Genomic DNA, 27682 nt, shown 5'->3' on the forward strand with positions numbered 1-27682 from the left:
GGAAGTCCTCTAGCCTGCCTGAATAGGTTTTTCCGGCCACAGGTGATTGTTCAGAGCCTCCCAACTGTGAGAGGCATGAGATGTTCTAAACTGTCTGAATACAGATCCCTTTGAGCAGTTAAAAGATTGATTAGAAATTGTATTGGTGAAGGGTTTTTCACTTGTTGGGCCAATATTTGCTGCTAAGTTTCCATATCCCTTACCTGCTGTGTCCCTGGCAGTGTATTGATTAATATAATTGGTGTAAGTAGTAGCTTTAATGCTTATAATCTTGGACCCTTGAGTTAATTCTTTTTCTTGTTATAGCCCACCACACCTTTGCCCTATAGGAATGCAACTTTATCTAATGCTTTTGGAGGGTGGCGCCTGACTAGTCACCTTTAGAGAAAAATAAGTTTTCTGAAGAAAGGGTCTTATAATGTTAAGAGGCATCCGGGCCAGAAGATGATGCAAATCACCTAAACTTTTGCATATGATAAATTTGCAGGAAGAAAGCCTGGCTTACTGCAGGACTCTACCCCTTCCCCCCATTACCCTCTAGGCATAACTTAAGGAAAAAACTACTTTGGAAAATAAAGTGTGGGCCTTGTTCACCGAAACTTGGTCTCCCCATGTCGTTCTTTCTCTCACCTTCTGGCTGAATTATTCAGCCTCTTTTCTCCACTAAATTTTCTCACTGAGCTGTCCTTATTTAACCACTCTTTATATCCTTAATTAATGTTTAATTAAGCAATTGTTTCCTGATCCTCGCCGATGCCATCCCCACTTCGAATTCCCTGGATCCACTGGGGCTGGACCCCGGCAGCCTCCTGCAGGAAGTAATGTTGAATTAACTGTGGAGCCAGCAAGGAGACCTGTGGGACTGGAACCTGCTGTTGCTGAAACTTGGGCCCATGGGTTTTCCACACCCTAACTGAGCACTCGTTGCTGGAACAAGAACACAGGGACACTCACTGAACAAAGCCTCCTCTTCCTTCAGGGTCCCTCCAGTGGCAAAGTCAGCTGGCTAAAGGGAAGTGCTTATGGGGTCCAGCTCTAGGATGACAAACAGGACAATGAAGAGCAGATATGAAATCAAGAGGCAAAGAGTTGAAACCTGGCATACCCTTAGAAGGGCTTACCAGCTCAGCTGGTAAAGAATCCGCCTGCAATGCAGGAGAACCCAGTTTGACTCCTGGGTCAGGAAGATCCACTGGAGAAGGGATAGGCTACCCACTCCAGTATTCTTGCCTGGAGAATCCTCATGGACAGAGGAGCCTGGCAGGCTATGGGGTCCATGGGGTCGCAAAGAGTCGGACATGACTGAGCAACTAAGCACAGCAGCCACATACCCTTAGAAAGCACTAAAAGAGTACCTGATAAATATATCATAGCTGTGAGACACACAGACACACTAAGTCCTATCTAGCTCATCTCCGGAAGCAATGTCAAGCTCCTATAAGAGGCCTAGAATAAAGCTGAAAGGCCTGCATGTGACATGCATGTGAATCCTGCTAGATGCAACACAGTTTACCAGACCCTCTGTGCTTCAGTTTCCCCCATCTGAAAAACGGAGATAATAATAAGACACCTACATCATAGGGTTGGTGTATTCAATTAAGTTAACATATAAAGGGCTTAGAAAGATACATCTTAGTTTTTATTAGATATTAATAGTGGCTTGGTTATAACAGCAAACAAAAATGTCTCTAATATTATACTAAAGCCAGAAATGTGAGAACTAACGGGATCGAATTTTTTAATTGGCAGGCCTGGGACAGCCTTCCTTTATTATTCTCCCCCTCAATTCCCAGGGCTCCATTCCTGCCAGGGTTTGACAGCTCTAAAGTTCCCTTACTCATCCACACCTCCCAATTGAGAGGCAGCCACCAGTATTTTGCTCAGGTTAAGTTATTCAACTACTGCAATGGTTCTCAACTTGGGGTAATCGATTTTGTGTCCACCCTCCAACCCCAGGAGACATCTGGAAAAGTTTGAGAACATTTTGATTGTCACAACTGGGCCAGGGTGCTGCTCAGTACCCCACAGGGCACAGTACAGCCATCCTCAATAAAGAATTATCTAGTCCAAAAATGTTATCTAGTCCAAAAGTGTCACAGCTGAAAACTCTGATCTGGAGGTTCCAAGGGCTCTGGAGAAAGAAAACAGAAACAGCAGATGAGCAAGGACATCCTGCCTTGTTCCTCCAGCTGCGCTGGATTCCCACTTGGTTCAGCCCATGTTACCAAATCCAGACCGTCTGGCCCACAGCTGGAATCTCAATGCACACTCTCTGATGTCTTTGGGCTATTCATGTCATCTACATGGAATCTGGATTCCCACATCTTCCAAACCCAGAAATTAGGGCATAAGTTCTTGAAAGAAGTGCTACTGAAGTAGAACGTCCAAATTTTTCAGAAACCTTGGCAGAAAGAAGCAATGTTCGTTTTCTTCCAACTTTAGCAAACACATGACCTTTTTCTTTCCATAAAGTGCTCTCTGTTTAAAATGTTTCGCTTCTAAGTTTCAGGCCCTCAAATTTATTCCTGTAGCTGAACAAAATTTTACTAAGGTAATGGAAGTTCTAGGGTAAAAGAAGGGAAAGTATGAGAAGCAACATTATAAAATGAAAAGCTGTTAAATAAACAACTAGGACAGGGTACTGATTGACAGTTACTGTAAAATTCTGTTTGTCTTAGCCACAGCTTGCATCAGGAAGTGTCTAGCCAGCAAATCTAAAATGCGTATGGGCTGTCTGAGGCAACACATGTGAACAAAGAAAAATTAGCTTTTCTGTAACAACGTAAACCATGTGTAGCTCATGAGGCTGCGAGAACTATAAGTGAAAACGGTCCCTTTGAGGCCTCACCACCAACCAAATTCCGTGCATACAAAATTCTGAAAACAGCTGGAAACCAATCTTTTTTGTTTCTGCTAGTTATTCATGATGTTTCCTTTCCTGACTGTACTACCTGCTTGAAATCCTGCATTTGATTTCATCTGATTGAAAACTGCAGCTCTCAAGAATCACTCATCCACTCTTCGCTGGCTGAGGAATTCAGCAACTTGTTGACAGTTCTTGAGGGAGAGCTTCAGCATATGGAAGAATGACAGTATTTTCCATAATTAAAAAGTTCCTGGCTAACTTAGGAATACACACATGTAAATCATTTAAAAATATTTTTCACTTGCTATAGCAGAAGCTCTTTCCCTTCATTTTATGAAGTCCATACTTTCTACTTAGTTTCTAACCAGCATCCTACCAAATGTCAATTAAAGCTCTTCAAAGGGATTGAAAGTATAAATAGGGCAACCCTTTACAAGGCACCTCATATTCACATAAAGGTTAGCATTTTTCCCTTTTCAGCACAATTTACTACCACAAGTTTATATGCACATTCAAAATGCTATTTAAATAAAAATTCCTGTATGAACGATTTCTCAGGGAAGGCCAAATATGCTTGTATATCAATTCCTTCTTTAGAAATCAAGGTATGGTTGATAATAATTATATTGTATTTAACCACAGACTTCGAAGTGAATCAACAATTTTTTCAATGTTAGTACCTGCTAAGGAAGCAATAGGATTCAGTCTGTGAATGAAAAATTGCATCAGCAATTCTAGCAGGGGCAGTAAGGCAGGAAGGGAGGGGCCAGGCTGCTTTTTTCCTTTCTCAGAAGTCAGGCAGCATCTGTCTGACTTCTCTGGGGTCTCATGAGCCACATCTCTAAATTATTTTAAACAACTTGACAAGCTATGTAACTGTAATGATCATTACTAATGGTAACTGTGGTCATTAAAAACAATCATCAAATTAAGGGACTTTCACAAGCATCTCCTTTGTTCAACAAGATACATTCTGCAAGGTCAGAAATCAGTTTCTGCACCCCATGAAGACTGCTGCTGCTGCTAAGTCACTTCAGTCGTGTCCGACTCTGTGCGACCCCATAGATGGCAGCCCACCAGGCTCCTCCGTCCCTGGGATTCTCCAGGCAAGAACACTGGAGTGGGTTGCCATTTCCTTCTCCAATGCATGAAAGTGAAAAGTGAAAGTGAAGTTGCTCAGTCCTGTCGGACTCTTAGCGACCCCATGGACTTCAGCCTACCAGGCTCCTCCGTCCATGGGATTTTCCAGGCAAGAGTACTGGAGTCGGGTGCCATTGCCTTCTCTTACCATATACATTTTATAAAATAATTGGGGTAGAAGAGGGGGTGGGGTGGGGCGGTTGCCCTAACTGTCAGCAACATACTAGAGGCCTACTATGTAACAGGCATTGCAAGTATAGAGGTAGCAGAGTCCCTCTAGGAGAAGATAGACATGTGAAGTTAGTTACATCTAGCTTTTCCTTTGGTCAGTGATGCTGTGTCAGTCTGTAAAAATTAGATTATGAAGCTAAAATGTGTGTTGGGAGTAGCACAGTCATTATTGTACAGTCTTAACTTCATCTTCCTGATTTTTAAAGGACAAGGAAAGATTAACCTTCATTATGTTGTTCTGAAACTAAAAAGTAAAATAAACACAATGAAATAAAATATATGAAAATACTTTATAAACTATAACATAAGGCAATATTGAAACAAAAACTTGGTATTTAAAAATACAAATGAAACAACTGTTTCAGTAGATTCCTACTGTCAGCCTTAGGCTTTCCACTGTATAACTAACCAGTTTTAATCAGGGCAAACCAGTTTTCAACACAGATTACCTAGAAGGGCATAGTTAATTATCTTTTTCATAAAAAAGATAATGAACAATACTTAAATACCCTACTCACCCCATTCAGAATTTCTATTGTGTCCTTTGACCCAACAATTGCACAAACCTACTTTTCCAAAGTAATGATACTGAATTACTATTCTATAAAGCATTCTTTCATTTAAAAATTTTTTATTTTCCAGGAAGGGCCATGGGTTATGATGAGTTGCCAACTCATATGTTTGCAAAGTCTGGTATTAGGTAAAATGTTTCTTTATGCAAAATGAACGTACCCCCCCCACCCGAATCACACCAAAATAAAGTAATTTTCAAGTTCCAGGAGCATTTTGATTCCTGATATTTATAAGGGAAAGTCTGTACCTTTCCACTTTAGCTGTGCCATGGCCCAGTAGTTATTCCAAAAACTCACCTCTTATAAAGGCCAAATCTGCTCAATAGATGTCCCTTAAACTACTTGATGCAAAGAAAGGCAGGCTGTCAACTGAATCAACCATGATTAACTTTCAACATGTTTCCTCTCCAGACAAATGTTTACTATGTATAAAATACACATCTATTACTATAAAATCTTCTTATATGAATCCGCAATTCAAAATGTCATAGATCAAGCAATACGAATAATATCCTAAATGAAAGTACTTAAAACTCACTATGGTCTTTAATTTTCAGAAGACCTGGATTTTAGTATTTTTCAAGGTGACTGCATATTTTATATATTTCCCAGGGGACTATCATTCATGAATTTTTAAATATTCACTTTTTCTACCCAAATAAACCACTTATTTAAAAAAGCTGATGGTACTCAGACAGCTATCCAAATTGGTTTAACTATTTCATACATTAACTATACAAGAAAGCAATTTTGTGAGCAGAAACAGATATAAATGAACAAACTTTCACACTACTAAAGGGCTCCAGGACTTAAAAATAAGTACAGTTACAGAAAAATATCACTTTTTATGGAAAGGTTTTGCTTTATTTAATAGAAAGCAATGTTTTGAGTATATTTACTTTAGTCTTTTAAACCAATGCAAGTACAATGATAAGCACTGAGTAAAAAGTATCCTGCTTTATGAACTTATTTTTAACACACTGAAAACATACTGCTCACTAAAGATAGAAACGTGATCCAATTACAAAATATAATATGTATGTGTAAGCACATACAACTGAACTGTGAAAAAATAGAAGATTAATCAAAATACTGTTTTAAAATATTAAATTCAAATTATGTGGAAATTTTATGCATAAAAACCATATTGTATAATCAGAGTAACTCTTTAATAGTCATTTCCAGAAAAAAAATACTAACTTTAGTTAAAAAGCTGAATTTTTTTTCTTTTTCAAAGTACTTTCAAAACTTCACGATCCAAATGAAAATAAAATACTTCACAATTCAGTCCAAAAACATGTTATATAATTCTAAACCCAAGAAATCTTCCTGTGATGTATAAAATAAATCTGCTAAGGGAAAAGAGCAAGAAAAGTCAATCTAGGAAAGAAAACTGTTTCATTAAGTGAGAGTCAAAGTGTGATCTCAAATTACTTTTTTTTCCCCTCCCCATCATTTCTTTTCATGTTACCTCTTGATTCTGAGAGTCACCTGCAGGGAGTTCACCTTGATCTACGTTTTCTCTCAAATCTTCCCCATCTGGCATGTAGCACAGGGGAGCACTAAATCCCCCTCTCTATTTCACCGGCAGGAAGAGCTAAGCTCAAATTTCACTTTTATCTCTCTGCTGAAATGAGTAACATCAAATAAGTGCCTAAAATCTATAATTATTTCAGCAACAAAGTAGGCTTCCTAGGTTTGACTTTGCCCAGCTGTTTTGTTGCCTTAATACCAATAAAAATTGGTATTTTTATTAAAAATAAAAAAAACTACACATTAAAAAACCTGAAATTAAAACTGTCCCTAGACAAATAATTTAAACGTTGGGAAAATGAGAAGTAAACATAGGCCCAACCACTTACAGTCTCCCTCCTCCATTCCTGCTTCACGCTAATCATCCTAAATAGAAACGTAAGTGTTCACCTGGACAGTATGGGGAAAGAGAGCTGCTTGTTTGTGTTAACGGGGTTGGAAGCTTGGAGAGGCAAACGGTCCCAAGTCCCCATTTCCATCACTTGGTCTGGTCCTGCCCGTTCTCGGTCCACGTGCCCAGCGGGCTAAGGGCGTCAGGGGGCGGTTCCGGGGGACCCGCTGGCCTGGGTGTGGTGCAGGCAGGCAGGGAAGACCCGGTGGCACACAGTGGAGTCCGTCTCAGTTTGATCACTCGGTGCGGGGTGGCTGTCTTGTCCGAGAGCAGAACCTTAGCCGGAGGTAGGTGTGTGGCCCCGTTCTCAGGAGCCCCAGGCCCCTGTGCAGCCTGGGGATGTTCAGGCAGCCCAGTCCCCACCGGGGTTGGCACTTTTGACTGGGCAGAGCGCTGCACTGCCCTTCCTCCTGCAGCCAGGTTTGCTGTTGCCCGGGGCCAGGGTTGAGGGGCACTGGCCGGAGACACCCTGATGGAAGCAGAGTTCTTGACCTTAATTTGGGTGCTGGTGGAAGGACCCAAAAATCGGACTGGCTTAGGTCCGGTCTTACAGTTCACACCTTCTTCTTCTTCTTCATTGACTATTAGTCGCCTGTAATACAGAAATGGGTGCTTGTCAGCATTTACAGGTTTAATAGCTAATGAAAATGTCTCCAAAGTTTAACTTCAAGGTGAACAAAAAGGTTTTTGTCAAGAATTTGAGTCAAGAGGTTTAGCGGTATCAACTTACCTACTTCATCTCTCATTGCCCACCAAGGTCAATAAATAAATTAGCAAGGTTGCAGAAGATTGTTTCAATTTAAATACATTCTTTTAAACTCATGCATAATGTTAATACCAATGATAAGTTAAAATCTGAAGTGTTACACTAGAATTATACAACACATGACTTGTTCTCACAAAGCCTGATGCAATCCAGAGGATAACCAGGAGTGTCCCAAGTTGTTTTTCCCAGAAAAGCAGCTGCAAGAGATTTATTAAGGGAAAAAACGGGTTTCACAAATAAACTTGAGAAATGCTAAGTGTGTATTTTATTCTACTGAAGTTTTAAACTCTATATTAACAAAGATTCTATAGTAAAGACACCTGTTTAGCTTTGTTGACTCCACTGACCAATTATTCTGTAATGTAACCTTTGGCACCCAGTAAAATTAGCATGCCACAGAACACATTCTGGGAACTGCTAGACTAGTAAAACCCACGGTACAGTTAGATGCTTTTCGAATTTGAGAAGTATTGGACAAACCTTCAAAGATTCCTGAACTGAGTTACCATTCACTATAAAAAGCCTAAAGTGGGAACACTGGTGAACAGGTGATTGTTTCATCTACTGTACAGAAATCAACACAGAGAATCAACTAAAATGAAAAAACTGAGGAAAATGTTTCAAATGAGAGAACAAGATGAAACCTCACCAAAAGACATTAATGAAACACATATTAAGTAATTTGGCTGATAAGGAGTTCAATAATGGTCATAAAAATGGTCACTGGACTGGGAGAAGAGTGAATGAACACAGTGAAAAACTTCAACAAAGATATGAAAAATATAAGTCACAGAGCTGAAGAACACCATAACTGAACTGTAAAATATACTACAGGGGTTCAACAGCAGGCCAGATGAAGCAGAAGAAAGAATCACTCAACTCAAAGGCAGGGCAGTGGAATTCACCCAATCAGATCAGCAGAAAGAAAAAGAGTGAAAAAATTGAAGATAGCTGAAGGGACTTATGGGACAACACCAAATTAACATCCACATTACAGGGCTCCCAGAAGAAGAGAGAAAGGAGAAGAAATCTTGTTTGAATAAATAAAGTTGAAAATTACATAGCTGAAGAAGGAAAGAGACATCCAGATCCAGGAAGCCCAGAGAATTCCAAATAAGGTAAAGCCAAAGAGACCTATACTAAGACACATTACAATTAAAATGTCAAAAGTTAAAGGAGAAAATCTTAAAAGCAGCAAGAGAAAAATAACTTGTTATATACAAAGGAACCCCCATAAGATTATCAAGAGATTTTTTTCAGCAGAAACTTTGCAAGCCAGAAGGGGGGTGCATAATATAGTCACAGTGGTAAAAGAAAGAAAAATCCAACCAAGAATACTCTACCCAGCAAAGTTACTATTAAGAATTGAAGGAGAAACAGTTTTCCAAACAAGCAAAAGCTAAAGGAGTTCATCACCACTAAACCAGCCTCTTGAGAAATCTGTATGCAGGTCAGGAAGCAACAGTTAGGACTGGACATGGAACAAAAGACTGGTTCCAAATAGGAAAAGGAGTACGTCAAGGCTGTATATTGTCACCCTGCTTATTTAACTTATATACATGATGATAAACACTGTGCTGGATGAAGCACAAGCTGGAATCAAGATTGCTGGGAGAAATATCAATAACTTTAGATATGCAGATGACACCACCCTTATGGCAGAAAGTGAAGAACTAAAGAGCTTCTTGATGAAAGTGAAAGAGGAGAGTGAAAAAGTTGGCTTAAAGCTCAACACTCAGAAAACTAAGATCATGGCATCTGATCCTATCACTTCATGGCAAATAGATGGGGAAACAGTGGAAACAGTGGCTGACTTTGTTTTTTTGGGCTCCAAAATCACTGCACATGGTGACTGCAGCCATGAAATTATGATGTTGGATGACATCACCGACTCAATGGACATGAGTATGGGTAAACTCCAGGAGTTGGTGATGGACAGGGAGGCCTGGGGTGCTGCAGTCCATGGGGTCACAAAGAGTCAGACATGACTGAGTGACTGAATTGAACTGAACTGAAACCAGCCTTACATGAAATGTTAAACGAACTTCTTTAAGCTTAAAACAAAGGGCACTAATTAGTAACAAGAACACATATGAAAGAATAAATCTTACTGGAAAGGTAAATATGTAGTAAAGGTAGTATATTAATCACCTTAAGCTGATATAAAGGTTAAAAGTCAAAAGTAAAAAAAATAACTATGATTAAAATAATCAGTTAAGACACAGTATAAAAATATGATATCAAAACATAAAACATGGCATGGGATAGTACAAATACTGAGATTTATGGTTTGATAACTTGATTTCTTTGGAAGGAATGATGCTAAAGCTGAAACTCCAGTACTTTGGCCACCTCATGCGAAGAGCTGACTCATTGGAAAAGACTCTGATGCTGGGAGGGATTGGGGGCAGGAGGAGAAGGGGACGACAGAGGATGAGATGGCTGGATGGCATCACTGACTCAATGGACGTGAGTCTCAGTGAACTCCGGAGTTGGTGATGGACAGGGAGGCCTGGTGTGCTGCGATTCATGGGGTCGCAAAGAGTCGGACACGACTGAGCGACTGAACTGAACTGAACTTTCTTTAGTGGTACGAATCGTACCACTAAAGAAAGTTATCAAACCATAATGGAAGAGAGCAAGATAAAGGAACAGAGAGGAACTACAAAAATAGCCAGAAAACAGTTAACAAAATGGAAATAAGTACATGTGTGCTCAGTCTGACTGAGTTATGTCTGACTCTTTGCGACCCAAGGGACTGTAGCCTGCCAGGCTCCTCTGTCCATGTAATTTTCCAGGCAAGAATACTGGAGCAGGTTGCCATTTCCTACTTCAGGGGAATTAAGTACATACATACCTATCAATAATTACTTTAAATGAAAACAGACTGCATTCCCCAATCAAAAGACATAGGGTGGCTGAACAGATCACACGCTAGGACCCATCTATATGCTGCCCACAAAGTACTCACTCTAGATGTAAGGACACACACAGACTAAAAGTGAAGGGATGGGAAAAGATATTCCACAAAAACCGAAAGAAAACAAAAGAAAGCTGGAGTAGCTGTACTTAACATCAGATTCTTAGAACTGGAATCATAATAGCATACTGATTTGAAAACTGTGAATATAATATATTTGACCTTTAAACTCTACTGAACATAACTGAAATTTTGTAGGTGAAAAATGGTTCTTTGGGACCTCACAAGTGCTGCTAAGTCATCATTATCACCATCTTGACCATGAATCAAAAATAATGCTTAATACAATCCCAGAGGAAAGACAACCAACACAGAGGACAGCTTCCATAAAGCCCCTTCTGCTTGCTTTGCATTTACATGCATCTTCCACTGAACTCCAGTCCTGTCTTTCTCTACCTTAGCACCACTGCCATTTGGGGTTCAATATTTCTTTGCTGTGAGGGGCTGCCCTCTGCCTTCTAGGAAGCAACCCTCTAAATGCCAGCAGCATCCCCCACCCTACAGTGTCTCCAAACATTGCCAAATATATCCCCTGGATAACAAAACTGCCTCTGGTTGAGAACCACTGCTCTAGACCCAAATGATATCTGCTCGCTGTAAGTTCAAATGGCAAAATGAAATTATGATAATAAAATGAAAGCCCTTAATAAAAAAGATGTTTTAATAATATAGGATTAATACTAAAAACTAAGTAAAATTCTCTGCATTCTGTGAAAGATTCAGAGAGTAAAAGAAAGCAGTCTGAAATTTCACAGAAGGACCGAAACAAAGTCTAAAATAGATGATCAAGAAATTAGAACATCAGAAAGCCACGAATAATACCCAGACAATGAAAATGAAATAATTTTAAATGTATGTAAAACACAGTGAAAGACACAGACATGCAGTGAATTTAATGCTAATTATTTCATAGAACATAAGAAAATACTACTAAATAAAAATGCTATTAGTATTTGTGGTTACAGAAAAGAATTCAGAGTAAATCACAGGAAGTTTCAAATATTAAGTCTAACACATTTTTTAACTATTGCCAATAAAGCCTGAGATTTCACTTTAGTGGGGAAAAATACCACAGCATTCCTACTGTGTCCAGTAGTATTTTTAAAATCAGACTCTGCTTAAATAATAATAAACCATATAACTCAGTTTTAAAGAATTACTTCTACTTTTTACATAGTTCTGGTAACTTTGCATTTATCTAGATTTATATTTTGATGGTAAGTCAGAATATTTATCAAGGTGATTAGTAAGCTCAGTGAGGTTAAGAACCATTATTTATTCCCCCAATAAAGGCAGTAAAAATAAAGGTGACAGATTAATAATAATAAACCAACAGAGAACAAATAACCTCTTTCGAATTGGAGCCATGTGACTCAGGCTTCCAAGTAAAGGGCGCTCTTCCAGAGTCCAGCATTCTATCAGCTCGTGAGGCACCCGCCAGTAGCTAACACCTGGAAGATAAAAGACAATTTAGAGAACCACTGTCCACTGCCAAAGATTCAGCAACATTGTTTGGTATAAAACTGGCCAGGAAAACCTTAAAGTTCATGCCTCCTATCTAACAAAGAAAAGTACACACAGGAAAAGCTCACATGAAGAGCCAGGGCAGCAGGGACACAGCTCATGACCTGGGTCTACGAAGAGCTGGCTACCAGCCCAGCTCTGCTGCTGCTGCTGCTAAGTTGCTTCAGTCGTGTCTGACTCTGTGCGACCCCATAGATGGCAGCCCACCAGGCTCCCCCGTCCCTGGGATTCTCCAGGTAAGAACACTGGAGTGGGTTGCCATTTCCTTCTCCAATGCATGAAAATGAAAAGTGAAAGTGAAGTCGCCCAGTCATGTCCAACTCTTCACAACCCCATGGACTGCAGCCCATCAGGCTCCTCTGTCCATGGGATTTTCCAGGCAAGAGTACTGGAGTGGGGTGCCATAGCCTTCTCCGAGCCCAGCTCTGCTACTGATAATCAGCAGGTCATTATATAGACCTGGGCAACTGAGTGTATGCTGGTTAAGGCCACAGGCTTTGGAGCCAAGACTGCCTGGGTCTGGATCCCATTTCTATCACTCGCTGATCATAACACCTTGGGAAAGTTAACAACTTTTCTGTGCCCGAATTTCCTCATCTGTGAAATGATGATGAGAATTCAAACCTTAAATGAGAAAATAAAAGCAAAATGCCTAGAACTTAGCACTCAAGAGATGTTCGGTACCTTTATCGTAAGTCACAGTGTTGGTAGTAACGTGAAAAGATTGGACAGTGGGGGTTCTAACACTTGCCCTTTCTACCTCTTGGAAAATCCCATGGACGGAGGAGCCTGGTAGGCTGCAGTCCATGGGGTCGCTAAGAGTCAGACACGACTGAGCGACTTCACTTTCACCTTTCACTTTCATGCATCGGAGAAGGAAATGGCAACCCACTCCAGTGTTCTTGCCTGGAGAATCCCAGGGATGGCTGAGCCTGGCGGGCTGCCGTCTATGGGGTCGCACAGAGTCGGACACGACTGAAGCGACTTAGCAGCAGCAGCAGGTTGCTGCGATCATCAATTCAGATAAATTTTGTGAACCACTCTATAAAAGGCAACCACTACATGAACAGGAGGTGTCGTCAATACTTTATAGGCACCTGTTCAAACAAGAATAATCTGAGGGGTTTCCCTGGTGGTCTAGTGGTTAAGAATACACCAGCCAGTGCAGGAAACACAGGTTCAATCCCTGGTCTGGGAAGATCTCACATGCCAGGGAGCAACTAAGCCCGTGATCCACAACTACTAAGCCAGCACCCTAGAGTCCTCACGCCACAACTACTAAAGCCCACGTGCCTAGAGCCTGTGCTCCGCAACAAGGGACGACACGACAGTGAGAAGCCTGCTCACCGCAACTAGAGAGAGCCCACACGCGGCAACGAACATAGCACAGCCAGAAATAAGTACATAAATCTTTTTAGAAAAAGAAAAAAGAATAATCTGAGTTAATGTGGTAAGCCAAGATTCCAGTCAAATTCACTTAATTTTTAAATCTGCTGTTTTTTTTTAAATTTATTTTATTGAAGTATACTTGATTTACAATGTTGTGTTAATTTCTGCTGTACAACAGTGATTCAGTTATACATATGTATATGTATATATTATTTTTCATATTCTTTTCCATTATGTTTATCACAGGATTCACAACAATAGGACCTTGTTGTTCATTTATTCTATAGGTAACAGTTTGTTTGATACGATTCTGATTGAAAGCTGAAAATGTATTCTTATGAAACTTAAAAACATTATCTAAGTGAAAGAAGCCAGACACAAAAGGTCATATATTGTAGGATTCCATTTATATAAAAATTCAGAATATGCAAATCCACTGAGACAGAAAGCGGACTGGTAGTTGCCAGGGGCTGAGGGGAGAGGAGAACAGAGAGTAACCGCTTAATGGATACTGGGTTTCCTTTTAGGGTGAAGGAAATGTTTTGGAACTAAACAGAGGTGCTGGTTACACACACTGTTGGTGCAGCAAATGTCACTGAAATGTGTACTTTAATTCTTATGTGAATTACACCTCAATTAAAAAAAAAAAAACCATAAAAATTATACATAGACACATTAGAAAAAGTTTAAAGAATGATGCTGAATAAAAATTGCTTGGCATTAAAAACAAAAGTAATCTTTAAATCCCAAGAAAGAATTTGGCATTTTCTTTTTCATCATTAAAGGTCCAGTAATAACAACCAACTTAGCAAGGTGAGCCCATAAATTATTATATATATTGTGTCCAATACTCAAAGTCTGTGGACCTCATTTTAAGACAACTTTCTAGAACTGCTTGACTACTTAAACACCTACTTAACCACCACAAAAACATCCCTAAATCTCATCCAGTAAGTTTTCATCTCTAAGTCAGGTTTGCTGCTGCTACTGCTAAGTCGCTTCGGTCATGTCCGACTCTGTGCGACCCCATAGACGGCAGCCCACCAGGCTCCCCATCCCTGGGATTCTCCAGGCAAGAACACTGGAGTGGGTTGCCATTTCCTTCTCCAATGCATGAAAGTGAAACGTTAAAGTGAAATCGCTCAGTTGTGTCCGACTCTTAGTGACCCCATGGACTGCAGCCTACCGGGGTCCTCCATCAACGGGATTTTCCAGGCAAGAGTACTGGAGTGGGGTGCCATTGCCTTCTCCAAGTCAGGTTTACTGAAATGTAATTTACATAAAATAAGATTTACCTTTTTTAAGTACTCTTGAGTTTTGACAAGTGTGTACAGTCATGTAACTACGGCCACAATCAAGATATACAACATTTCTATCACCCTCAAAAGTTCCCTCGTGCCCTTCTACACTCAATGTCCTGCCCTCCATTCCTTAGTTTTGCCTTTTCCAGAGGGTCACATAAACGGAATCATACACTGTGTATGTAGCCTTTTGTGTCTGGCTTCTTTATGATGCTTTGAAGATTCATCCATGTTGATATATGTATCAATAGTCATTTCTTTTTATTTCTGAGTAGAATTCTATTATATGGATACACAGCAAACTGTTTTTAAAACTTATTTTTTTCCTATATAATTCATGTCATTGTATAAAACTTGGAAAATATAGAAAAGTATATATAAAAAATAAAAACCACTTCTAATTAAGGGATTAGGAGTTATGGCTCATGACAATTTGATGTATCTCATTCAAATCTTTTTTCTATTTATATTATATGTACATAATTGAAAACACATTATATTTAATTTTGTTTCTTACTTTGACCATTTCTTAATCATGGGCGCTCATCAATGTAAAAAGTTATTCAAAGTAATTCTAATAGCTATATCCCATCTATATCTTGTGGATGTGCCAATATGTATTTAGCCCTGTATTATAGACATTTATATTGTTTTTACTTTTTTTCTATTATGAATAATGCCTAGTTGAACATCTCTGTTCATAAGCCTTTTTCTGCATTTGATTATGTCCATAAGGTAGATTTCTGGAAGTAGAATTACTGAGTCAAAAGATATGAACAATATTGATGCTATTGATATGTACTGATAAATTTCCAAAAGTAATATTAATTTTATTCCTGCCAAGATTGCGTGAGATCTTTACTAATCTGGTATGTAAAAATAGTTCTCATTTAATGCATATTTCATTAATAATGAGTTTGAATCTCTGCCACATTTATTTCCTTTCCTGGGAATTTTATGGTCATGAATCTTATACCTTTATTTGTAACAGGGTTGAACTGATTTTCTAGTCAATTTAAATAAACTCTATTTATTGTAAGGATAATCTTTGCTTCATGTAATACTTTTATACAAGTTTTTTAATTAGTTTTAAAATTTTATTTATAACGTTTTATGCTTTAAAGTTAATACATTAAATATTGTATAAGCAAATTTATCTTTGTCTTTATGTTTCATTTTAAGCTTATAATTTATTTTCCAATTAAGAAATCAGTTATTTGGTTATATCTTACTATAGTTTATAAAAGTTTCATTTTTCACTCATAATGAAATAATGAAAAAAAATTAATAATACTGGCAGTATTTTGATAAATGCTGTGAGGTTAAAGTTATGTTCTTCTCCCAAGCATATTTCTCAAATAACCTATCCTTTTTTATTGCTATTTAAGGCTTTCTTAGGGTTTCCCTGGTGACTCAGGCAGTAAAGGATCAGCCTGCAATGCAGGAGACCCGGGTTCAATTTCTAGGTCAGGAAGATACCCTGGAGAAGGGAATGGCAATCCACTCCAGTATTTTTGCCTGGAGAATTCCATGGACAGAGGAGCTGAGTCAGACACAGCTGAGCAGCTAACACTTCCACACTTTTCTCACTTTCACCTTCTTCCTTTCAATAGTTCTTTCTCTCATTTCTGTTTCCTGTATTATGGCTTTCCACAGGCCTTCCAGAACTTTTATAAGATAACAGTAATACTTTATAATATGCTTTCTAAAAAGTTAAAGTCAGTTACACACACATGCTTTGTTAGAGTCAGAGATCCCAGCTTCCTGAGTCAGTGGAGAAGGAATCCCAGCCAGGCCCTCCCAAAGCTTCCTGGGCAGCCTGCCAGTCCAGGGGCACAAACGGAGACTGAGAACACCAGCAGGGGTGTTCCTCAACTTAAGCCCAAGTGTCTCAAAGTCAATTAAGTCCCAAGTAATAAGCTTAGAGAGAATAGCACTTTGTTCATCACACTTCATCCTATCTGTTTCGGGGGCATGATATGAAAAGAAAAAGGAGGAAAAGTACGGGTACTGAGGGAAAAAAGGCTTGGGACCACCATCCTGCCTGAAAGAGGAACAGCTGATGAAGAGTTTTAAAAAGGCTCTTCCATTCTCTATTCAATCTTATGTGACTTGCAATGTCGTCTCTACCAGCTTTTAAGATCATTTGAGGACTAAGATGTGTCTTATTTATCTTTGGATAATTTTAGGACTTATTATAGTGCTTGCACCTAACAGACATCAATACATGTTAAGTAAGAAAAAAATACTTAAGCATAGAACAGTTAACTCTCTGCCATCTTTAATAAGTGGCGTGCCTCCCTGAGACTTCTTTTCCTCATCAATAAACAGTAAACAGCACATAGTCTTAGGACTAACAGATTCTAAGTGTAAACTACGTATCACACTGCATATCAAGTAGCAGTATTATTATCAACTCAAGTTAGCAGCTTGGTAAAAATGGTCAAATTTCAAAGTGTGCATTTAAATAATATTTTATTTTCTAAGGGCTCTTTAGCTATCTTCCCAGCATTATTTTCATTTTCTCTCTCTCGCTCTCCTTTTGATTATACATTTTATGCTTAACACAGATGTATACTTCCTACGACAATGCTAGGTACCCAAAAGGTGCTACAGGAACTCTTTTTAAATTGAATTAAGTAAGCATAACTAATAAAAGTGTATTTTAGGTTACTGAACTATAAATTATTAATAATAGCCAGTAATGCATGAGTTTTAAAATTTTTTAAGTAAACTGCCTCAATGTTACTATGAGGTGACAAATACCTGGACCCACACCAAAAATTACATTATCTAAAAAAGCAATTCAGTATGTGACCTTGCTTTGTCTTATTAAGGAAAAGTCTACCTTCCGCCTTGAAATAGAAAAATTGGACTGTACCTTTTCCTTCCCAGGCGTCAAAGGCATCCATCATTTTCTTCAGTTCTGCTACTGAATAATCGCTCCAAATGTACTGAACATTATTTCCCGCCTCCCTAGAAATATTACAAAAGGTAATGAAAATATACTACCTAAGTATGAATGTATGTATATGTATACAGCAAATAAGATACTTAATAAGCGCTTGCTAATTAAGGAAAAAAATATGTCGGTACTGAGTAAAATTGTTCTTCTGTGATCCTTAAGCATATATATATATGACATGCTATATTATTATAATAAACTAAACTTACATACTAATCTGCATTTTATCTCTTTTTACTGTGGCAAAGTATTTGTTAACTCCACAATATAAACTATGTAGACAAACTAATAAATCTTTAAAATAAGTTTTCTAAAAAATTACCTAACTCCAGCAAAGTTAGAAAAGGCTCAACTTTGACTAAAACTTTTCTAACACTATGCCATGTACTTATATACAAACATCTCTGTCTGTAAAGAATTCAGAAAATGATGATATATTAATTGTCTAAAAAGCAAGCTCATGTGGTCATGCATTAGTCACTAATATGTGACCCAATCCAATCTCCCAGAGAACTAAAATAAAACTGCTAGGTGAATTGACCAGTATAAATAAGATTACAAGGAAAACATTAACAGAATAACCCTTAAGAATTTAACATGCTCAAGGTATAGAATTTTCAAGTTGGGACGGGACTGGATGAAAAGCCTTTCAGTTCAGTTCAGTTGCTCGGTCATGTCCGACTCTTGGCATTTCTTAAACCAGGACACCAAGACAGAGGCCAGTCCTGGGTCACCCAGCAGGCCTGCTGACTTTAGGTTAGGCTTCTGCTCGTGGACTGCAGTCCAGGGGAGACACCCAGGCATGTGGCTTTTCTCTTCTTTCTTTTCTCTCTGTATAAGGCCTTTCAGGGGATTCTGATGACTGTTCCAGCTGAGAACTTCTGTAAGACCAGGTGGATGGCCTATTGCTTCTACAGATAACAAATGGCCTGAACTGCAATCTCTTCATGAAGCAGGCTTATCTCAACAGCTATGAAACTCACTCTGTCTGTTGAGAAGTACTGACGGTCTTTCCTAGTCAACCACATATTAAATTCCGTAACACCTCTTAGAAGAGACCAAGACTTTATTTTGTTCCTTTTCATATTTAAATACAGACATACCTTTTAAAAATGCTTTTACTGTGAATTCTTCCTCCCAGCTGCTTATCAATAGCATCTGTTCCATCAGTTTTTGTGGAATATACACCAATAATTCTACTCTCACAGCTTGCACCAGATGTGTTAAGATAGTGGAGAACCCAAACTGTTGGTTTATTGCATACTAAACCATACGAATCACAGAAGTCTGTTAAAGCCTGAAGCAAAAAATATATATATATATATATAAAGTTTGAATTTAACTCTGGAGCAAAGTAAAAATGAATTTGTTTTATTACTTTCCTGTAAAGCTATCATTTCACTTGGTTGTGAGGGAAATAAAAAGACTAAACATATCATCTACTTTTTATGCCTTTAAAAACCAAACCATTTGTTGAATTTGGGGTGTTGTAGAGGGGGCTTGGGCATTTCACTATCCCAAAACCCAACACCTTTTGATCTAGAGAATCCTTTTCCACTAGGAAATTATGCCTCATTTCCTCCTCCTCTAGACTCACTACCAAAATCATTTTAAAATCTTCATATGATCACTAAAAGTTAGAATTTTTTCTTTTCCCCCAAATTTTCCTTTTGACTCAATTTTCCTTTTACCTTCTATTCACTAACCCCATGGTGGATGCTTATTCTGAACTCAAAATCCCATCATGGATGAACCAGATTAACTTGTTCTTTCACACTGAAGGATATGAATATATGAAACTAAATGCCTACGGTCTGAACTTATTTGGCATTTATCCACCTATTCATTCAGTCACTTGAATACTAAGTGATGTGTGAATACTATGTATATAAGGTCCTGGAGACAGGGTCCCAGCCCTCCTCAATTTATAGCTGATGGAGAAGACAGACATTAAATAAGTCATCAACACACAGTGTACTAAGTGCTACCAGGAAAGCCTACGAGGCGCTGAGGGCACAGAACAAAAGGACTTCACCCGGTGGGGTGGCTCAGGCCTTCCCTGGGAGAAACGGCGTTACTGCTGTGAGCAATAATGTTTTGTTGGTTTTGTATCCCAAGGGCCTAGAAAAGGGTCTGACACACAGGAGATGCTTACTATTTACTGACTCAGAAAAGGAAAAGAGGACCCTAATGTGTACTGCATTTAATATTGCTATCTAATTCCTGAATTGGCTTTTATCCTCACTTGCACATCAGTGAAAATCATCAACTGCGTTATAAATTGTTCAAGGGCAAAAACTGAATGTTCCACACGGTCCCCAGAACAGTGTCTTAGGTGTAATAAGTACGAGTTGGCTGGCAGAATGAACGTATGCATGCTCTGTCCTTTGTGCATGCAAACCAGGACGAAAGACTATAAATGTGAATGTTAATCCACCCCAACTAACCCCACTTAGGTTTTTTTTTAGCCCCACTCTACAGATGAGACAAACAGTACCAAGAGACTGTTTAACAACTCAATTTATAAATAATTCCAGTAGCAGAATCTATACAACCACGCAAATTCCCGAAGGGGATCTGGAACCAAATCAACTTTCTCTTCATGCTGCATTCCTAATAACTATACCATCAACTTGCTCTCCTAAACACTGACGTATAAGTCAACAGAATTCAGACCAATTCAAACCAGTTTTCACTATGCACAATTATTTAGGAAAAACATTTTTCTTAGATGCCCCAAAGTGCTAATTAATAGCAAATATGATACTTATTAATGAGAAAAAAACAGATGAAGCTGTTCAAGTCATGTAAACACCTTTAAAATGTGACTTAAAATAGAAGCAGCTTAAAAAAAAATTTACTGATCTCAAGGTGAACTAATCAAACATATTTCAACTTAATAATCAACTGCTACACTCATTCAATCAGGTGAAAGATTTTATTCCATCTTTTATTTATCATTACCATCCTTTTAAAGTTATGCTTCCCTGGTTGCTCAGATGGTAAAGAATCTGCCTGCAATGCTGGAGACATGAGTTCAATCCCAGGGTCAGGAAGATCCCCTGGAGGAGGAAATGGCAATCCACTCCAGGATTCTTGTCTGGAGAATCCTATGAACAGAGGAGCTTGGTGGGCTACATACAGTCCATGAGGTCACAAAGTTGGACACAACTAAGCGACTAACACATTTATCCTTTCAAAATATCATTTTGGGAAAGAAATTATTACCACTATATCTTTACATACTACAGTGCTGCTCTTAATTTAAGGAGAACTTCAAGAGTAGAAGAGTTCTATTTTTAAAAATAAAAAGCCATCAAAAAGTGATAAATTTTCAACAAGGAATAAAAACTCCATAAACCTTTGAGTGGTTTTGTAATATACTTTCCTAGAACAGAATTTTGGCCTAAAAATGAATACTGGTAATTAAGAAACACAACTTCAAAAATCGTAAGATGTAAAACTGTCTCATTGTGGCTTACGTTACAACACAGGCTATGCAAAATAACATACAGTGCTTTGTGAATAATAAATGTATAATAAATGAATATTATATATTCATATATGTATTTTAAAGCTTAAGAAAATGCCAAGACCTTTTTAAGTTCTATATTTGACCTTAAAGAATATGTCTCCATTTCATTGGCCAAGTGGTCAGACAGGCTGTACGGATAAGGGATGCCAAAGTAATCAGCTTCTTCCTGCAGAGCAACCCGAGTTTGCTCCTCTGTGGGAATGTGAACTTCTCCATGAAGATAATCCAAAAGGTATTTAAATAGATGTCCATCACGGTCAATAACACAAGCTCCTAGAAAACATTCAGTTCAAAAATTATTGCATAGATACAAATAACCATGATAAAGTTTCAACATGTCAAACTAAAATTAGACTGAAGACCTCTACAAGTAGAAATGTTTCTTTCTCATAAGAAAGTTAATATCATGTGTTCAAGTAGATTTAGTCAAATTTGGGGAACCTCTTGGAGAAGGCAATGGCACCCCACTCCAGTACTCTTGCCTGGAAAATCCCATGGACCAAGGAGCCTGGTGGGCTGCAGTCCATGGGGTCGCTATTCGCACCTACCATATAGGAAAATGTATTCTGAGCTCCATCAGGAATTTTGGATACAATGACCACATTCCCACTGCTGGCTACCGCAAAGACCATGGAAGCCTCAGACTGCTGGTAGAATTTTAAGTTTACCCCTAACCTCAGCCTGGCTGGGCCAGGAGAGGTATATGGAGTTCTTCCCTAATGAGGGTATGTGAGTGTTCGTCACTATGTCTGGCGTTCGTATGTCAGTGATCGTACAAATCAACTTGCAGTGTCACTGACATATAAACCCATGGTTCCAAGACCTGGACACATGACCTTGGACTTACTAGGCTTGTCCTTTTGTACTAAACTTTAAAAGAGAAATGCTATGCGGGTACTACTTTATAAAAAAGGGCTTTTCTTAGACAATTCAGCAGAATTTTTAAAAAAATACTTCTGTATGGACAGAGGAGCCTGACAGGCTACAGTCCATGAGGTCATAGTCAGACACGACTTAGTGACTAAACCACCACCATGAGGTTATTCAATAATTCCTTTTCTCCATTGATTAGTTTAGAATAAAAGGATTAAGAAGGTATAAGCTTTGGAGCAGAGGAAACAACTCACTTCCCACTGACCACCTTTTTACCACAGCCTTTTTGTCCAGATGGACATCAAGTCCTGGGCACCACACATCAGTGAGTTTTTCATTCTTTCAACTGCCATTCATCTGGCAAACAAGACCCAGGGATACTAACAGCCCTTCAGGCTCAGAACTCCTCAACCTAACACAGAAGCAAGAGTGGGTGCTCTGAGCCCCAGAATCCCTCAGATGTACAAAAAGCCCTACTTGCACTGCTGAAGTTTTTTTTTACAACCAGCAGTAGGTTCAGTGTACCCCAAAACACTTGAAGCAAAGAGCAGCATCAGGACCCTAATCCTTGCGTTTTACAGTTTCTTCTGAAACATCAATTTTCAGTCCTCTCCCATGGTTGACTGATAGCATCACTGCACTGACGTTTTCTGTGGCATACATGTCAGCCCACACAAGGCTCTGCAGCTGGACCAGGAGTGAATTTAACACTAATTCTACACTGACAATGACTGCCCTTAGCTATGAAGGCAGCTGCTTTCTCTAAGAAACACAATTTTTAACTTGAAGAACACATACAGAAGCTAATATATTTAATCAAGCTCAATACAAAGACCCACTGAGTTGCATAAATGTAACACCTTTCCAAATATAATTAATCCCCCAAATCAGATCCATGGTTGGACAATGCAATGCAGGAGACCCGGAGTTCAATCCCTGGATTTGGAAGATCCCCTGAAGAGGGGAATGGATACCCACTCCAATATTCTTGCCCAGGAGATCTCATGGACAGAGGAGCCTGGCCGGCTACAGTCCATGGGGTTGCAAAGAGTTGGACAGTTTCACTTTTTGACCTTTATATACATTCACTTTTTTGTCAACTTTTAGCGACAGCATCACAGATTCTAGAAACTGGTATTTAATTTCTCCAGGTACTTAATGAAACTCCATACAGTCTTAATGATCTTAGTAATCAGCATACTGAGCTAATACATCCTGTTGTAATTAGAAAAATTAAAGGGAATTTAAACTAGACCCCTATTTTAATGAATATTCATGATCATGCTTACAGACTTGAGGTATTTACCTGATTCATCTGTTTTTAAAGGGAAACGACCACTGAACATGGATGCCAGCATTGAATCCTTAAAGCGGCACAAGGACTCCCGCCTGGCTGTGTAAATACAGCCACCCACGTTCAGTCGAAGAATATCTAACACTTCTTCTTCTGCCTTGTGACCTTCCATTGCTCTCTCCAACACCCACAGTTCTGCCTTGAAATACTTTCAGAAACTGCAACACAAAGTGATCTCAGTCCCCCTCTGTAAAAACAAAGGACAATCACCACTGACATTTCCAATAATACATGAAATAGATTAAAAAGTATACACTCAAATGTGATTTTAAACAAATTCCTCAGCACTGGCAATATTGAATTGAAGGATTTTATATAACAGAAAAGAAGTCTCAGATAATCTGAGAAGCTGGAAAACTCTGTCCCCAAGTATGTAAATGATAATAAACTATTATAACCAAATCGAGGTGTTGAGATGATCGCTTAAAGAATTAATCGAGATAACTAATGCATTGTTTGTTACATTTAGAGCATAGGTGAGGTGTGCTTATGATCTCTTGTATTCACACATCTTTTCAAACTATAATAAGTCTTAGGGAGCAATGTAGACTTGCAGAGGTTATGAGCATGTAGCATGGAATCAGGCTGCTAGACGCTACTAGCTACTATCTTGGGACCTTAGGCAAACATTAATCCTCCTTTGCCTGTTTCCCCATGTCTAAATTGGAGGTAAGGATGATGCTTCCCTTAAAGGACTATCAGAGGAATGACTGACAGAAAATTTAAAAAGTATGTAGAACAGTCTCTGACTCTGAGTAAGTACTCAATAAATGATAAATAGCATCTATAATGACATAAAAATCTACCAGAAGGTGTATACTGAAAGATGTTATATTGGCTCCAGAGATTTAAGGAAACCTAAGAGCAGACATTACTAACAATGGTAACGATAATTCTTAAATTAGGCAAATATAATTTGTCAACTAAGGTTAGAATTCCATGTATACCAAAAGACAAACTGGTCTAGAGGAACAAAATGATATCTGTAAATCATCTGGCTTCTTCCCTCCAAAATAGCTGAAGCTTTGGGGACATTTTATAGATTTTATTTCCTAACCCATTCTGGAGATAGGTGAACCACAGGTGACGGCAGTGTTCCTATGAAACCTAAAACAACACCATGATGAAAAAGGCACTCCCAATGTATCTGGACCTTTCATAGCAAGTGTAAAATGGCTGCCAAGAGGCTCAACTACACCCAAAGCATCCATGGCCATTCACCTATGCCATCAACTATGATCTTTTCGTAGATGTTCCAATTTACCCAACTTCCAATGAAATAAGAGAAGGAGACCATTAGAGTCTGAGGAATACCATGTGTGTGAAACATAATCAGTAGACAGCAACTATTATGGGCCAACAGTCCAGCTTTCAAAATCCATTTATCACTGTGACTTCCTACACTGCGTATAAGTCCAAGCAGCAGCCCAGCAACAAACCATGTGAAAGAAGCACTTCTGAGGCCTGGGGTGGAACTGGTTCACGCTGTCCCTGTTATCAGCTCCCTGGAATCCTGTCTATTCTTCAAAGCTGCAGGCAAACCTCATTGGTTATATGAACTTCCCAAGCAACCCCAGTTAGAATCTTTGTTCTCCAGATATACTCTGTACCCCTCTCCACATATTATTCCACTTGACTAATCTCTGGCTTGGGGAACTATAAATTGCATCACCTCTGTTGTTGTTCAGTTGCTAAGTTGTGTCCTACTCTGAGACCTCACTCACTGCAGGCAGCATGCCAGGTTTCCCTGTCTTTCACTAATTCTCAGAGTTTGTTCAAGCTCATGTCCATGGAGTAGGTGATGCCATCCAACCCTTAGCATCACCCTTAACAATTTCCATTTACTGAGTGCCAGCCACTGTAGGAGTCACTGGACTGATTTTACCTAATTCACAGAAAAGTCCTACTGGGTAGGCGTTCCTGTCCCTACTGACAGATGAGAGCACTGCTGCTGCTGCTGCTGCTAAGTCGCTCCAGTCGTGTCCGACTCTGTACTACCCCCATAGACGACAGCCCACCAGGCCCCCCGTCCCTGGGATTCTCCAGGCAAGAACACTGGAGTGGGTTGCCATTTCCTTCTCCAATGCATGAAAAGTGAAGTCGCTCAGTCCCGTTGGTCTCTCCGAGACCCCGTGCACTGTAGCGTACCAGGCTCCTCCGCAGGGGAGTTTCCAGGCAAGAGTACTGGAGTGGGTTGCCATTTCCTTCTCCAGGTGAGGACACTGGAGAAAGATACAAGAAAGTGCGCCCTGCTATAAATGGTGAAGTCAGCCCCAATCCAGGACAGCTGGACCAACTCCAAGTTCTTCCAGCCGCAGGCCACACAGCCTCCTTCAGCACTCTCACTAAGGCTCCTGACGTCACTCACTAAACATCTGTCCATCTGAAGACTCCTGCTGATGGCAACAGTAACACAGCAGCACCCTGAGCGCAAGGATTCAAGAGAACCCCCAAGACAGAGGACTACCACTTCAAGGCCAGTCATAGGGCCCTATGCTCAAATGGACCCACTTGGACTCCCTGCTGGGTCGGAAGGAGTCGGAAGTGCCCAGTCCTCTAAGAAAGCATTCCCAGAGTGCAGTCCTGTGACCACCTGCATCAAAACCATCAGGGAGGCTTGCTGAAAATGCAGATTCCCCGACCACGGTAGAGACTCCGGTTAACAAAGTATGAGGTGGGGTCAGGAGTCCGCCAGCGGACCCTACTTTGAGAAACACGGCTCAAGGGCCTCGAGCTCCTCCCATGACGCTGGACGAAAGGGGAGGGGCTGGGACACCACAAAGCCCCGCCGGGGTCTCCCGCACTCCGGGGATCCCGAATCTACCGGAAGCCGAGTCTGCGGCCCGGGCCCTTAATCAGGGCGCCGCGCCGCCTCCCGGGCCTGAGGCCCACCCAGCGCCCCGATCCTCCGGATGGGCGGGGCAGGGTAGGCGGCATCCCCGACTGACCTGCGGCCCGCCTGGCCGTGGGCGCCGCCGCAGCCGGACGCCGCCTGGCCCGATGCGGAAGTGAGCGCCTCCTCTGCTGCTCCGCAACTCCTGTAGCAGCGCGGGCCCAGCGGCGCCCCCGTGCGTCCCGGCAGAGCCTGGGAAAGGAGGCCCCGCCCGGGACACGCCCCTCCAGCGCCCCGCCCCTCAGCCGCCGCAGAGGAGGCTGCGGAGGGGATGGTGGGAGGTTCCCGCCCCCACCCCAGTCTCCCTATCCTGCTGGGAAAAGAAAGGTCACAGGAGGGAGACGCAGTCTGGATGCCCGAGAAACGATCTTGACCATTCAGAAGCTACTTTTACACTTGAAGAAAACAAAGCCGAAATTGCAATCGTTCAGGGTCAGTTCATAGTGGTAAGAGGCTGAGTTAGATTTTCTTACCTCTAGATGAAGGCCCTTCCCTCCAAACTGGGCTGCTCAATGCCATGCCAAGCAGTGGAATATTTGTGCTTTTGGATGGTGTTTATAGCTTGCAAAGCTGTTTCACACAGAGCATTCTTGTTTAAATTAGCTGTGTGACAGTCCTGTATTGTTATTCCTGTTACAGAAAGGAACACTGAGGCAGGAGCAAACATTTATTGAACCTGAGGTTCTTCTAAATTCTTTGCATGCACTAATTTTCTCTTAACAATAACCACAAGAGTGCTTTTGGTTTCCAACTGCAATCTAACTTGTGCAAGAGACTTTGCTAGGTATTTCAAAATGGATAAAACACAGTCTATTCTCAAAGTACTTTCCCGGACTCAATAATAATTGGTTCCTAATTTTTCTAACTGGGTCTTAGAAGGGAATAAGATTGAGATAAGCCCACCTACCCCTCAGATATTGATAGTATGCAGGAGAGGGAGAAGGTTTGTTCAACCTATAATTATTGAGTGTTGCTGCTGCTGCTGCTGCTGCTAAGTCACTTCAGTCGTGTCCGACTCTGTGTGACCCCATAGACGGCAGCCCACCAGGCTCCCCCGTCCCTGGGATTCTCCAGGCAAGAATACTGGAGTGGGTTGCCATTTCCTTCTCCAATGCAGGAAAGTGAAAAGTAAAAGTGAAGTCGCTCAGTCGTATCCGACTCTTAGTGACCCCATGGACTGCAGCCTACCAGGCTCCTCCATCCATGGGATTTTCCAGGCAAGAGTACTGGAGTGGGGTGCCATTGCCTTCTCCAATTGAGTGCTAGCTATGAACTAGTTAACTAGCACTCAACAATTATATTGTCCATTGTCATGTCCAGGGTACAGTGGACCCGAACTTGGGCAAACTCCAGGAGATGGTGAGGGACA

At 40.2% G+C, this 27682-nt stretch overlaps 1 protein-coding gene across 2 annotated transcripts; it reads right to left on the reverse strand.

Annotated features, from left to right (window-relative positions):
- Positions 1-4508: 4508 nt before the first annotated feature.
- Positions 4509-26475, reverse strand: KCTD18 (potassium channel tetramerization domain containing 18). 2 transcript variants are annotated; one of them, XM_005202665.5, is made up of 7 exons: positions 26369-26430; positions 23373-23607; positions 21255-21466; positions 18762-18955; positions 17575-17669; positions 11828-11930; positions 4509-7325 (listed from the first exon to the last, which is right to left on the reverse strand). In XM_005202665.5, exons 2-7 carry the CDS (start codon positions 23530-23532, stop codon positions 6821-6823), a joined length of 1269 nt encoding a protein of 422 aa, XP_005202722.1. In that variant the 5' UTR covers positions 23533-23607; positions 26369-26430; the 3' UTR covers positions 4509-6820.
- Between the last annotated feature and the right edge of the window lie 1207 nt (positions 26476-27682).

The sequence above is a fragment of the Bos taurus genome, chromosome 2, assembly GCF_002263795.3.
Source record: "Bos taurus isolate L1 Dominette 01449 registration number 42190680 breed Hereford chromosome 2, ARS-UCD2.0, whole genome shotgun sequence".
Taxonomy (NCBI): Eukaryota; Metazoa; Chordata; class Mammalia; order Artiodactyla; family Bovidae; genus Bos; species Bos taurus.